The following is a 14,630-nucleotide window of genomic DNA, read 5'->3' on the forward strand; positions in this document are numbered from 1 at the left end:
AGGGGAAAGAAGTGGTAGAGTGTGAACAAATTTGGCCAGCTCTGATGAATTTAAGGGATAGCGCGTGGCAAAGAGAGAGGAATAATGTGTGGGAGACTCAGCTAAGACTCACTGATCCACCACGAGCTGGCTGCCCACACCACGTATCATGGCTGTATGTCTGGAGCACTTCATGCAGCAACTGTTGAATTCTGGTTTTGAAGTGTTAAATATTGCGTTGGATAACTAGGTCTGGGGTGAAATGATTTGGTAGGGTGGATTTTAAGTCCTTAATCTCTAATGTTCGGTGTTTCTTTCGACCCACCAGATAACTAATACCTATGCTGTGTGCATGTGGCTGGAAGGCTTCCTAAAGAATAACCTTAGATGTTACTGATACGTTTTGTGAGGAGTATCCATCTGCTGTAATGAGGACATAGTCTTTCAACTTCAAGTTAGTTAGCCACCAAGTAGACAGCCGCCAAGAGGCTTCCTCCCTCTCCACCCACCCCAATATCTTGTCAACATCCTATTGTCCGCTTAACCTGAGAATCGTCTGAAAGGCCTTGAGCCAGAATTTGTACATCTAGGATGTGTTTTGTGTCCAGTTCAGGTAGCATGATGTAGTCTAACCTACAGTGTGTAGTATGGGCACTGGAGTAGAAAGTGCAGCCACTGTTGTGGGGATAAAAAATCTGCCAACCCACCTCCAGGCTACCCCTTAGGAGCTGTGAAATCAAGTAGCTAAGTCCCTCAAGCAAAGATTGGGACAACAGGGGGGAGAAGCATACACATTGACAATAGAAATTTGCAAACCTTCCAGGATCCCAGCAATGGCTATGTAGCAATACTGAGTATCACACCAAGTGTGTGTACATTAATGGTAGTCTGTTCTGGCGCAAGACAGCGGTACCCTGTGAGCCTCTAACAAAGCCTGCGCCTTAAGTACCATCATAAACATACCTATTTAGGAAGGGTTATTTAGTCCCTATTAGATGTGTTTCCTGGAGGAGGAGAATGTCCATTTCATAGCGTATGGCTGTTTTAAGGGCAGTGCTTTGTTTGAGCTTATCCAACAGACCTTTAACTTTCCAAGAAAAATGTGGTAACTGGTGTGAACAGTAACCATGGACCTATCAGTCATCCTCTATATGATGTGGGTGACATTGTGTGTCGTGTGTTTCGTGTGATAGGCTGTCAAAGAAAATTCTGACATAATTCGGCAAAAAAAACAACAAAGCATAATCCATCAGTTGCAATAAACTATGAAACTTTCCTTACCCCTCCAACCTATACCTCCAGAACTGGAAGCATCTGTGGAAAAACTCATGTAGGAATACTGAAAGAAAGGCCTATTCTCCCTCTGTGCTCAAGTAGATGCAAGTTACAAAAAAATCCCTAAATGCAACACAATCAACAACCATGTAAAGGAAGTAAACAAGAAAGGGATCACTTTGTCACAGGTCCGAGCCCCGTGTGGCCGAACTATAATCCCAGCTTCTTCCTGTTGGATGGCCCTTAGCTCGTCCGGGACGCTCCCACCCCACCATATTCCAGCTTGTGTAGGTCAAACCTGAATTCAAACAACATCAATAAAGTAATCACAGGGAATATGAGCTCTTGTGCTTAAGGCAGAGCACACAGAATGAGAAAGTGGGAGCAGTGAGCCCTATCCGTTGTTAGACCACAGAATGCGCTGATGCAGTCACCCCCTCTCCAAGCCAGCCAAATCCAAAGGACCTGCCAAAGAAACCAAATGATTCACAGCGGAGCTGAAATTCACCAAATGTAACTGAAGTAAACTAGAAAGGAAGTGGCGCACCAGCAAAGAGAGAGGAGATCATACCACCTTCAAGACAGCACTCAACCAGTACCACCGCCACCTAAAAGAAACCAAGAAGTACACCTTAGCAGACCGCATAGAAGCCACCACAAACCACAGTCAGGAGCTCTTCGCCGTTGTAAAGGAGTCCTCCAACCCGCAGCTGCTGACAACTACTTCACCCCCTCCCAAGAACTGTGGAACACTGTGGCCTACTTCTTCCACCACAAGATCTCAGTCAACTACGAAAACTTCAAACTCCTGCCGCTGACAGCATCAACCTGCTTACTCCCACGAACACTAACCCCGAACACCTGCTCACCTATTGGCACCCTCTCACAACTCAAGCCACAATCTTCATCATAAACTCCATGCACTCTGGAGCACCCCCGGAACCCTGTGCCCACCACGTCTTCAACTTAGGGAGCAAGACGATTGGCGATGAGCTCAAGAAAGACCGAAAAACTGTATTACGTCAGCCACCTTCACTGAGGAATGGAAACCCACTGAAGTGAGGCCCCTCTTGAAGAAACCATCTGCCAACCCAGCAGTACTGTAGAACTACAGCCAATCTCTCTGCATTCCTTTCCACCGAAGGATCTCGAGAAGGCAATCAAACAACAAGTCGCCAAACACCTGGAACACAACAACCTCCTGGGCTTCTCTCATTTCGGATTTTGAGCCAACCACATCACTGATTTCAACCACCAACGACATAAATGTAAATTGTAAATTGATACTTGTATAGCGCACTACTCACCCACAAGGGTCTCAAGGCGCTTGTACGAATACCGCTGTGGAACCCGTCCTGGCTTTCCCTGTGAGGCGTGAGACTCCTGGGCACCCCCGGGGTGGAGGCCAGGCATCCTTAGCGTTGTGGGGGCGGTTGTGGAGATTAAGCAAGCTATTGCCCAGAGTTGCAGAGTGGGACTCTATTATTAGAATAGGCACCGAGGCGAGAATTATCAGGTCCGTGGAATTTTTGAGCCCAAGACCCACTGAGGCGGGGAATTGAACCCTGGTCCCGGGCTAGACCTCTGCATCCGGGTCTGCCGCTCTAACCATTGAGCCACACTTCTCCACTATGAGGGTCCTCTTGGACCACTGCGAACCAACAGCCCTCATCCTTGCGGATCTGTCAGCCGCCTTTGATACCGTCTCACATCACATCTTGATTAACAAACTCCCCCACATCGGAAACCAGGGACATACCCTCAAATGGATTGCTTCATACCTCACTGGAAGAACCCAGCTAATCCATTCAGTTCGGAACCCAAAAAGATCTGCGGCACCCCCAAGGATCATCCCTCTTCAACACGTACATGACACCACTGGTCAACACAGTCCGATCGCATGGACTCCACATCATCTCCTGTGCCGACTGCACCCAGCTCATCCTCTCTCTGTCAGAAGTCCCTTCCATAAGCAAAGCCAACTTCCACAGTTGTATGATGAACGTTGTTGACTGGCGAAAGGACAAGTGTCTCAAGCTCAGCTCAGACAACACGGAAGTACCCCTCTTTGGGAACAAAACCTTGCCATGGAATGGCACATGGTTGCCTGCTGGACTCCGCCCATTTCCCGCCTAACACACCACACCCGCAACCTCTGCACCATCTTGGATAGCAAGCTGTTTATGAAGAATCCGGTAAACACAGTCTCATCAGCCTGCTTCCACACCCTACACATGGTCCGCAAGATATTCAGGTGACTCCCATGCCACACCAGAAGCACTGTCACGCAGGCCCTTGTCTCCCAGGCTGGACTACGGGAACACACTCTTCGTGGGAACAATCTTGCACCTCTTGAAGAGACTACTGACCATATTAGACTCCTCCTCGAGCTCCGCAGAAGTACCCACATCACACCCCACCTCAAGAAGCTACACTCGCTCCTGATGCAGAAGAGATACCATTTTAAGATGTTGACCCACACATACAAAGCCCTGCACAACGAAGGACCAGCATACATCAACAAACACATGACCTTCTACCAACTGACCAGACACCTACGATCCACCTGCCTTTTCCTCGCAGACACACCTGAATCAATCGAAGCAGCAGCAGAGGACGCTCCTTCTCACACTTGGCGGCCAAAGCTTGGAACTACTTCTCTGCACCTTAAGGCAGCCTCATCACTCCAAACAATTTAGGAAAGGACTCAAGACCCGGCTGTTCGAATGAACAGATCACCATGAAGCAGTTAGAAATTCCAGCGCCTTGAGACCCTCACAGGTGATTTGACATGCTTTATAAAATTCCTGATTGATAAAATGTTCCAGGGAGACACAATCAATCGGTGCCAGAGAGTCCCTGCTGGGCCTCAGTGCACCAGTTATGCGGTCAGTATATGTGCCAGTGCCTCCTCTGGCCTCTTGCACCTGGGGCACCGACGATGTCATCTCCGATGTTCTTTAGATTTCGATTGCACTAGAACTTCCTTAGCAGGCTCCTAGCAACCTGTAAAGCCGGGCCTATGGATTGTCATTTTTTCTGCTACCCAGTCCCAAGCCATGGATAGCCAGATGTTATGTGTATTTGTAAAGTGTACTATCACTGGCGAGGGTATCCTGGCGGTGAGCAAGTGCATGTGCCTATCCCAGCCTATGGTAAGTTGGTTAATTGAAAAGCCAGATCTACAGCTTCTTGCGGGAGTAAGAGAAGGCCCCCCTCCTCATCTGGCTCTTTGTATGTGTGGTTTGTATGCAAATAGGAGTCTTGTAGAGCAGAGGTATCTGGGTGATGATGGTAGGAGATTTGACTGTTCATGTAGGTGGTGCCTGAGTTGTTCAGGGCCTTGAATGTGTGTGTGCGAGGAACCAATGGAGCTCCCTGATGTGATGTGTGGCGGGATTTATAATCCATGTGGGAGGTTGAGGACGAGTCTGGCTGCCATATTCTGTCTGGTTTGTATTCTCCCAGTAAGTTGCTTGGTGATCCGGTGAAGAGGGTGTTTCCATGGTCTAACTTGCTGGTGACTACGGTGTGTGTGACAACTTTTCTAGTATTTCATCTTCAGGGACTGGAAGCAGAAAGCAGTGATGACGTTGACTTCTGCAGTCATGTCCAGTTTGTGGCCGATGATTATTCTGAGGCTCCTGGCGTGCCTTCTGGGTGTGAATCCGAGTTCTGCTGACCACCAGTTGGAGCCCCACGGTGAGGTATTCTTGCCGAAGATCATTACTTATGTCTTGTTGGTGTTGAGCTTCAGACAGTTGGTGTTGGCTTTCATACAGTTAGCAACTTCAGTCATACAGGTGGTGAACTTGTTTCTTCTGTGTGGGGTCTTGGCCGAGAGGGAGAGTATGATTTGCATGTCATCGGCGTAGGAGATTTTGTTGCCGTTGTGTGCGTGCCTGGATGACGTTGGCTAGAGGGATCATGTATGCTTTGAAGAGGGTGAGGCTGAGCGATGAATCTTGAGGCACCGTGTTGGCTCCCAAGCCTATCCTGGAATGGCTTTTCTATTGGCTCCAGTGGTCTCCTTCTCTTTTCCTTGTGAATAGCTTTGCTGCATGGAGGGAGAAGGGGGGAGGGGAGGGGTAATGGAAGAAACCAGAGTTGGGGGGGAGGGAATTTTCCACACCTTTATTATCAAGTTGACATAGCTCAACATTTGATCTCTATTTAAATTGCTTTGGAGTTTTCCAATAAACCTCTTGCTTCTTATCCTATTGCTCCTTCAGCCATTCTTGTAGGAAGCACTTAGAGACCCTTGACATCGGGCAGAAATTCTAGGTACCCTACTAAAAAATGTAATCACTATTTAAATAATTTCCATATCCTGATGCTCCTCCAGGCAGTCTTTCAGGAAAGCTGTAGGATCTGATCCCTTGACCACTGATGAAAATCCAACAGTCAGCTAATGGCCGCTCATATGGGATTCTGCAGTCATTCAGTATGGTCTATAATTGTTTTTTTTCTTTTCAGAAGTGCACTATTCATTGCTTCAGTGTCGCCTATTTCCGACACCAACTCCAGTGATCTTATCTGCTGGTGGTGCCTTCTATTGTGTTAACTCTTATCTCCAGCTTTTAAGTTAGTTGCATTCAGCTTGTCTAATATTGAATAAGTCCCTGCTGTGATCTTATGTAACATTTACACTGCAACGTATTTAAAGGGGATTAAGGCCTAGTGACCCATCTACAGTCGAATCCTCGATCTGTTCCTCATATCTTTGGAATGAAAAAGAGCCTCCCTCCCTCTGGTGCATTTATTTGGTTCCTGTATCATCTGCTAGATCCTAATGAGGAGACCTTTCCTGCTCCAAGATTAAAGGAGCGGTACAAAGTGTTCTGCTTCATGGCCTGCCTTCCTTTGCAACAGCTTAATCAGCTTTTGAGTTGTTTTATGGGCTATTTGTTTGCCTTCTCGAAATAGATGCTTCTGTTCCAGAGCTTTTGTGGGTAGAGTACCCAGTTTTCAAGGTGCAGGAGTGGCATGCCCAAAAAACCCCAAGCACCTGCAATAAAATGTCAATTGCCGCCCTAGTTCCCAGACTCTCCCTCCTGAATCACAGAGGACATTCAGACAGCACAGTGGTGCAGTAGAGCCCTGGTTACTCTGACACAAAGGGAAGAGTTGGAGTGGACCCCCATTGTCCGCACTACCCAGACTCCCTGGACTTGACTCAGCACATCATCTGGATACAGGTGAGTTCAGTAATGGCTTTGATGCACTCTCGTTTTCTTATATGCCATTTAAGTCATACTTGTCCCACAGATCATCCTTTGCACCAGGAACTCCCTAAGAAAACAACCATCATTTTCTTGCGTCAAGCCACAAGTTGCTCTGTGCATTCTTAATACACTCTTCATTTTTGGCAAGCCTGATGCATGCTGTCTGGATGGGGCATCACATACTTCTTGCAGGGCACTGTTGGATTACTGACCTTTTTATAAAGTAAAATGTGTCTAGAAATTCGCATTCCCCATGACGGTGTAATTCCTAGAAAACACTACAGGCATATTCCAGTGGCTCTAAAAATGTATTGAGATTTAGTTGCCAGTGTCACAGCATTTTACGTTTGTTCTTGGTAAATGGTATCAGGCCATAAGATTAGAATTCCACATGCATTGCCTCGTATGCAAGTAAAGATCATTACCGCTGCTGATTGGTCTACGTCAGCAAAGTAACTTTCTTTGTATGCTCAATTATCAAAGAAGTTGGAAGTAGTTAAACAAACATATATATCAATTTTTTTATGCTTGTAAACTAAATGCATTTTTATGATTCACGTCTGACAGTAGTAGCTGCGTACATTTGAACCGGAATGCTCCATACATTTTTTAAAAATATTTTTAAAATATTTATTAAAAATATTAATGTCATGTGTAAGGTTTGAATATAAAGTGTTTCATGAAGAGCTATGACTGCAGCTGCTCTTTTCCTGAAACAGGAGACAATAAAACTGCAACAAGGATTGTGAGCTAGTTGCTTTTACTTTATCTAAGCCACATGTATTACACTTTATTTTGCAGCCATCAAGTTTTATCGCAGGGCGATGCAGCTTGTGCCAGACATTGAGTTTAAAATTAATTATTCTTGGTCTCCGGATGGTGATGGAGTAGGAAAAGGCTAGTAAGTACAGCTTCATTTGCGTTTCGGAAATTGAAAAATATTAATTTAGTTTAGGGGTTAGCATGGGCCTATATTAGCTGTAGGCAGGTTTATTGTCTGCTACTCCTGGTGTTCCCTTGCGTACCTGTAGCACTGCCCTTTCTATCCTTTAGGACCCTGAAGGCAATGTTTGGAACAGAAAGTAATGAGGGCTCTACATTCTCCGATACATATTGTAGTTTCCATTCCTTGCCTTACCTTCTGAGAAACAAAATGAAAACTGTATTGGGCAAAGTAGAGATAAGGGTTCAGTTCAATGATGTTCTCAGAGTTCAAAGTCCTAACCCCTGTTTTGTGATGAAGAAACAGTCTGTGGTGATGTTTTTCTTCTAGTCCAACCAAATTGTGGATATACATTTAGACTTGTGGTTTTATTTCTCATTCCATTGATGAAAGCTGAGAAAAGAGGTTATTAATGTGTTCCTTTACAGTTCCTTCTTGTGAGTCTTTGTCTCTAAACTCTGGTATGTGTATATTCTCTTGTGAACTTTTCCCCTTTGTCTATAAATGAGCGTATTTATTGACTTTCATCATCAATGAGTAGTTTGTGGGAAGCCCAGGAATAGTTCTTCAATGCAAGTTGTTTTATATAACCATGTTATTGAAATGATATGATTAAATCCAACATAATTTAAATTTGAATCATCACAACTTCAAGTGTATTTTCTATGGAGTCCTCATTTCAATCTTGTTTGTATTTTTTTTTGTATCACGCAATGAAGAATTCTACCCACTAACACTCAATACTGTTGTACTTTTCTTTACAAATAAACATTATTTGGTTAACCTAATAATTTGTGAAGCTTGACCTCAAATGTAACACCTCATCTGTCCCACCTGATTGAGTGTTGTTTCTCACTCATTTGCAACAATAGTAGATGTAGTTCTCCTTATCAAGAATGTACATTTTTTTTATATTTTTATAGCATGGAGAGTAAAGATGATGAAACCAACATGGCAGACTTGATGTCATACTTCCAGCAGCAGCTGTCTTTTCAGGAGTCTTCACTCAAAATGTGTCAGCCTGAACTGGATTTCAATCAGATTCACATCTCAGGTGAGACTTTGCTCCGAAGACCATAATGTGGTTTTAATCAATTGAGAAAATCAGGCCAAAGTCTGAAGTTCAACGTTCTGGATTACAGGCAGTAGTATATATGCTGTGAGAGCTACAAAAAAACACAGATTACAAATTCCTATATGATGCAAATGGCAAGCTTGACAGATAGGATACTGCCAAAACACATACATATTTCCAAGAATTGTGTATGTGTCCATGTTAAGCAGAAGCCTACTCTTGTGAGTTAATTCTCAGAACAAGGGTGATATAACACAAACACATTTTTGTTTTTCTTTATAGCGAGTGATTATCAGGCAGAATCCACCCTTATGTACACCCTGTGCTCAATGTGCCATGACTATGCAAAAGCAGTTTCTACTGACAGCCTCTCGTTGTTTAACAGAGAGAGATGTGGTAACATTTTCTGTGACATCTATACTAATTATTGATGTCCTGTCAAGTATTTAATTTGCGTTTCAGCGCAGCTAAATTGACGATGCAACTTTTATGTGTATTTCCTAAAACTAATGTGCACTATGACATATGTATTTTTGTGGGACCCACAGTTATCTTTTCCAGCACATCCATTCATTAACCTAGGTCGGTTCACTACTGACATTGGTTTAAAATTGTCCCTCACCTGAAATGTGTGTATTTGGGTTTGGGCTTTTATATTTGTGTGTGTGTTTCATTAAAATGTATTCCTATTATTTCCCTATATCAGTCCCCCGTCTAGTTGATTCTTCAGCTATATTTCCCATCTACTGGGGGCAAGGAGGGGGGTCACTTTATGCTCACTACTCTATCCCTCAACATCCTTAGTGCTTTTCCTAATCAGAAAGACCCCTCCCATTCTTTTAGCTGTCCTCCTTTTACAACATGTTATTCATCTGATAAATCAGAGATATCAAGAGCAATAATACCACCAAAGTCAACAAGGCTGTGGAACTTCTTCCCAAACTGCTTCTACCATACTATTCTGTAGTTCATTTTGTCTGGTGCTGATGAAGTAAGGACATTGGATGGTCCATGGGAAGTAATGTAACTGGAAGATGTTCACACCTAGTATCACCAGGGAGAGGGTGTGTAGAGTCACGAGGGAGCAGAGGCCATTCCAGTTCGGGGTAGCTGCATGTGGAGCTGGGCCCCACACATCCAATAGTGATCCAGCAGGCTGGAGGGTCCGCTATGCATTTTAAGTGCAGAGCGGCACCTCAAGTCATTGCAGTTGCGATTGCTCTCCACCCTTACTGTCCCATCTCCTCTGAAATAAAGAGAAAACTGTATTAATTTAATTGGTATTCAAAGGTGTGTGGTAATTCCTGTCCATGTATATCTCTGTATGCTTGCATCCCATATTTCTTGACATTGGCCTATTATCAAATCTTAGGTCACCGTTTGTCTTGGTAACATCCCATATTGATATTGCTCTACAATTGAATTTGGTTCCAGTGTGCAATTTGTCAATTTGCAAACACTGATCTCGTAATTCTAAGACTTAGTCTGCTCAGGAGCAAGAGGGATAACTAAATAGTTACTACATTCTGATGACGGTTAAGACATTCCCAAAATGCCTCAGTGTAAAATGCCTTTTTCTCCACTCTGTGTGAACCCTCTTTTGCCCTGCCTTCTTCATTCTTGATATCTTTTACACAATCTCTTGTTTTTAGTAGAACTTCAAGGGTGGTGTCAAATCGAGTTGTATTAACGTGTGCAGTTACAAGGATAACATTAGTTGGTTGTAGCTGTGCTTTTATTCTGCATAAAAAGATGTGCAGGAGACAGCATGTAATATTTGGGGATACTTCTTTTGGGAGATGCAATCTGCCCATTGCAGCAACATGGGGATGATGGTTCATACATAACTGGTGGTGGATATGCCTATACTATGCATGTGCTGATACCACATATTCTCAAATAAAGCAGTGTGGAGAGGGTGATGGTCAGTACCATTATCAACAGTTCGGCACATGCTTGTAATAGTTGATTATAGTTCCAAACAAAGGCGGACACAGTGACCGCACTTTCCTGTGGTGTTCCCTTGTTATGTATTGCAAATAGTCAATCTGATTGAGTGTGCACAAAGCTACTCCAGCACTTGCCATCATTGAGTGCCAACTGCTGTGCAGAGAAATGAAGAAGTCAAACTTTTGGAGCGGTGCACCACTCGGTATTGAGACAAGTGGTGGTAAATTAATCAATGAGTCTTGTGATATTAAAGTCTTGAATAATCCTTTATTTACAAATATTGCCAGCCAATGCGTTTCGTTCATGAGAATGAACTTCTTCAGGGCATAAGTCCACGTTCCCTGGTGAGGAAAGGGAGGTGTGGGTGGTAGTCCGGGCTGCACGGGCCACCGTGGTAAGGGCCGGTTCACTGTATCTGTTAACTGGGCGGTGTGAAAAGCTGTCCGCTTCTGTGATTATCACCCGTGCAACCCGGACTACCACCACACACCTCCCTTTCCTCACCAGGGAATGTGGACTTATGCCCTGAAGAAGTTCATTCTCATGAACGAAACACGTTGGCTGGCAATTTTTGTAAATAAGGGATTATTCCAGACTTTAATATCACAAAACTCATTGATTAATTGACCACCACTTGTCTCAATACTGAGTGGTGCACCGCTCCAAAAGTTTGAAAGCTTGTAATAGTTGATATAGGATCAAAGAAATAAAAATGCACTAAGGCTAGAATAGAAGTATTATTGCATTGAGAAGGAAAAGCAAACAAGAAATACATAACTTGAAAGAAGTATTGTCTATTGTTGGAACGATAGAGGGAGGCTGTACTCCGGTTGATTCTCCTATGCTCGGTGTCCGAAAGGATGGCTGGCATGGTCTGGGCTAGGCGGACGTCTGTCAGATGAATCCATGGATTGTGGCAGTGGACTTTCATTGCAATAGCTGTGCTGTCTGTTACAGGAATGGGTCCTTGTAATTTATGGGTCTTTCACTTGCGAAAGTTCCTCAATGTTAATTGTAGTTCTCAAAGGCTAGGGTTTCTGTGCATTGGCACAAGTCAGCTACACATGTAACCTGTTTAGAGAAGAACTTTGCAGCTTTGTGAGATTAGACATGTAAACCACATTTCAATTTGAACTACTTCAGGAGCACTCTCAACCTGCAACTTATGTCTACTTCGTGGCACAGATCTATGCATTACTCTCCCTGTCTTAATCTGATGTGGAATCAAATGGTGACCTGGTCTTGATGTGTTTCTTAAGGTGAGCAGTTCTAGTGAAAGATTTTGTTTTTAAGAGGCTGTCCTTGGAGATAAGTTGACAAAGTTTGTGCGTTATTCCTAACAGGGTGTTGAGGTGGGAGGTGATATTATTGAGGATGTGGGTGGCAAAGGCAGACTGGGTCCCCTTCAGGAAAATCCCATGGAGTATTTACCCCACGGACTAGAAAATTAGCAGCAGACTTGACTTAAAAGTGGACACAATGTCCAGCTTCTTAAGAATGGGCGATTACAACTATGACATATTGACAATCATTGCATCTATCATCATATCTGAAAGAAACACGTTAGTGTTAGATTCCTTACCTTAGAATATCCCCAGGCGACAGACTGGATCCGGAAAGTTTTCGTCAGCAGTACCCTTGCGCGTCGGTAGGCGTCGTCTACGGCTCCGCGTCCGTCATCGGTGTCGTGATCGCCGGGATGATGTCGTCGGAGTACTTAGACGCCGGCCTCGCGCGCTGACGTCAGTTCTTCTTTTTTCCGCGCCAGCAAGTGCAGATCCGGGAAGAGCAGTACTCTAGTCATTTTTTGACTAACTTTTTTGATCTCTTTTGATCACTTTTCGAGCCGATCATAGACTCGCGGTACCGATAGGGATGCATGGGTTTAAACCTTGCGAGGCCGGTCACCGCCTGATGTCGGTGACTGACCCTCACCGTCAGTGCCTTTACTGCCTCGGGGCAGACCACGACGACGAGTCATGCCCCGACTGCCGGTCCTTGACGTTGAAAGCTAGGCGGGAGCGGTCCCGCAAGCTACTCGAGCTCCGGCAGTCCGCTCCGTGCCGCTCTAGGTCGAGAAGGAGGTCGAGGGACTGGTCGCAGAGCCGCAGTCATCGGTCGACGAGTCAGCGTCATCACTCGTATGGCTCCAAGTAAGTCGAGGCCTTTGTAAGAAAAAGTCAAAAAGACGTCATCGCTCTTCGGACTACACTCGCGCGACGTGGCCACGGGATCGGGCGACATTGCCCATGCGGCTCCATCTGAGCCGCAAGCGCCGCCTCCAGGCCCATACCTTCTGGTCCCTGGCCTGCGAGCGACGCCGGAGGAGATTCGTGATTTCCTCATTCCCTTGAGGACTCACTTCTCTCTTTTGAGGCCTGCTGGCGCGCCTTCGGGCCCCGCAGACCCGACTTGGGGCCTCAGCGGGCCAGTGGCTCCGGCCCCGGCACCGTCGGATGCTTCGGTGCCGTCGGCGACTTCGGTCCAGACGCAGTCAGCCCCCATGGGATCCGTGCCCGGATCCCCGTCGACGCCAGTTGAGCTTACGACTCATACGATGGCGCCGACCCCTTTGGTGTCGCTCCCGGCGCAGTCCTCGGACGACGTCGACCCCGGTATCAACCCCAGTCCGGGTCCGGCATCGGACCGGCGCCATCTCAGGCGTCAATGGGTGAGGCCTTCACCTACGACCCGGCTCCGTCATTCCGGCCTGTATTCCAGGACACGGATGAAGGGGAGGACTGCGAGGGGTCTGAGGACCCTCTGTCACAGCAGTGCCAGTTGAGCCAGGACTGGGCAGATGGGCTGAGGGATGCCCGTGGTCTAGACACTTAGCCTGACACTGGATTCATCTCTCCTCCCTCCGTGGCTTGGGAGGAGGGGGCTGCTTACAGCGTGGTGTTGAACAGGGCGGCCAGGGCCTTGGCTCTTGAGCTCCCTGTCGCGGCCGCGAGGACTAACCTCCTTACTGAGGTGCTTAAACCGCAGGCAAGCTCCTCTGAGCCTCTACTGTCATTTAACGAAGCCCTCACCGAAGTTCTGATGGGCACCTGGTCCAAGCCCTCCATAGGCCTCCCTGTGGATCGGAACATGACCCGACGCCACCGCCCGGCTCCGGGCGACCCCTGCTTTCTGTCCGTTCACCCCACCCCCAAGAGCCTGATGATCCAGGCCTCTACGTCCTAGACCTCATTCCCGACTGCTCCTCCGGGTCGGGAATCCAAAAGGTATGATCAGTTTGGGAAAAAACTGTTCTCCTCTCTGAGTTTGGGGCTACGGTCTGTCAACACCGTCTGCCTTTTGGGCCGCTACACCCACTCTCTGTGGGATACTGTTGCAGAGGTGCTGCCACAGTGCCCGGAGGAGGCCCGGACACGACTCGCCCAAGCACTGGCGGACTGGCGGGATGCAGCACGATACTTGATCCGGTGTGAAATTGACACCACGGACTCGCTGGGTAGAACGATTGCAACGACAGTGGCGGTTCGCCGCCATGTCTGGCTGAGGTCCGCCAACTTTTCGGGTGATGTCCAGGCCACGCTCATGGATATGCCCTTAGATGGCCATCGCCTCTTTGGCGACAAAGCAGATAGTGCGCTAGAGCGTTTTAAGGACTCCAGGGCTAGAGCCAAGTCCTTGGGCTTAAGCCAAAGCCAGCAAACATCCGCTTTTCGCCCCTATCGTGGCCAAGGAAGGGGCGCCCGCGCACGTCCAGCCAGCCACCGTTTGCAAACCAGTCTCAACGTGGTCACGGACTTGGTTACCGCCGTGGCAGGGTCAGTCCGCACCCGCCCCCACAGCATCTGCCTCTAAGCTTTCCTAGTCCGACATTTCAGGCCCATTCGACGCCAGTGGGTGGTAGGGTCCGCCATCACCTCCCCACCGTACCATCACGTCGGACAAGTGAGTGCTGTAAATCGTCCGAAGGGGCTACTCCCTCTTCTTCGAGGCGACCCCTCCAGCCATGCCACCGCGGTACCACCATATGTCGGGCGATCACTTGCAAGTTCTGCAGGAGGAAGTTACGGCCCTCTTGGCCAAAGGGGCCATTGAGCACGTTCCTGGGCCAGAAGTAGGACATGGTTGCTATTTCCACTACTTTCTGGTACCCAAGAAGGGCAAAGGAGGCCTACGCCCTATCTTGGACCTACGGAGCCTCAACGGCTTCCTCCGGAAGGAGAAG

The 14,630-nt window shown here is 46.8% G+C and overlaps 1 protein-coding gene across 2 annotated transcripts in view; it reads left to right on the forward strand.

Moving 5' to 3' along the window:
- Window positions 1-14,630, forward strand: part of FBXO9 (F-box protein 9) — a 373,518-nt gene that overhangs the window by 118,881 nt on the left and 240,007 nt on the right. For both annotated transcript variants that reach the window (XM_086926428.1, XM_086926427.1), the window contains exons 5-6: window positions 7,281-7,380; window positions 8,346-8,476. In XM_086926428.1, coding sequence (XP_086782554.1) covers window positions 7,281-7,380; window positions 8,346-8,476 — 231 coding nt within the window. The remainder of the gene's footprint in view (window positions 1-7,280; window positions 7,381-8,345; window positions 8,477-14,630) is intronic.

Source organism: Lissotriton vulgaris, chromosome 6 (genome assembly GCF_964263255.1).
Source record: "Lissotriton vulgaris chromosome 6, aLisVul1.2, whole genome shotgun sequence".
In the NCBI taxonomy this organism is placed as follows: Eukaryota; Metazoa; Chordata; class Amphibia; order Caudata; family Salamandridae; genus Lissotriton; species Lissotriton vulgaris.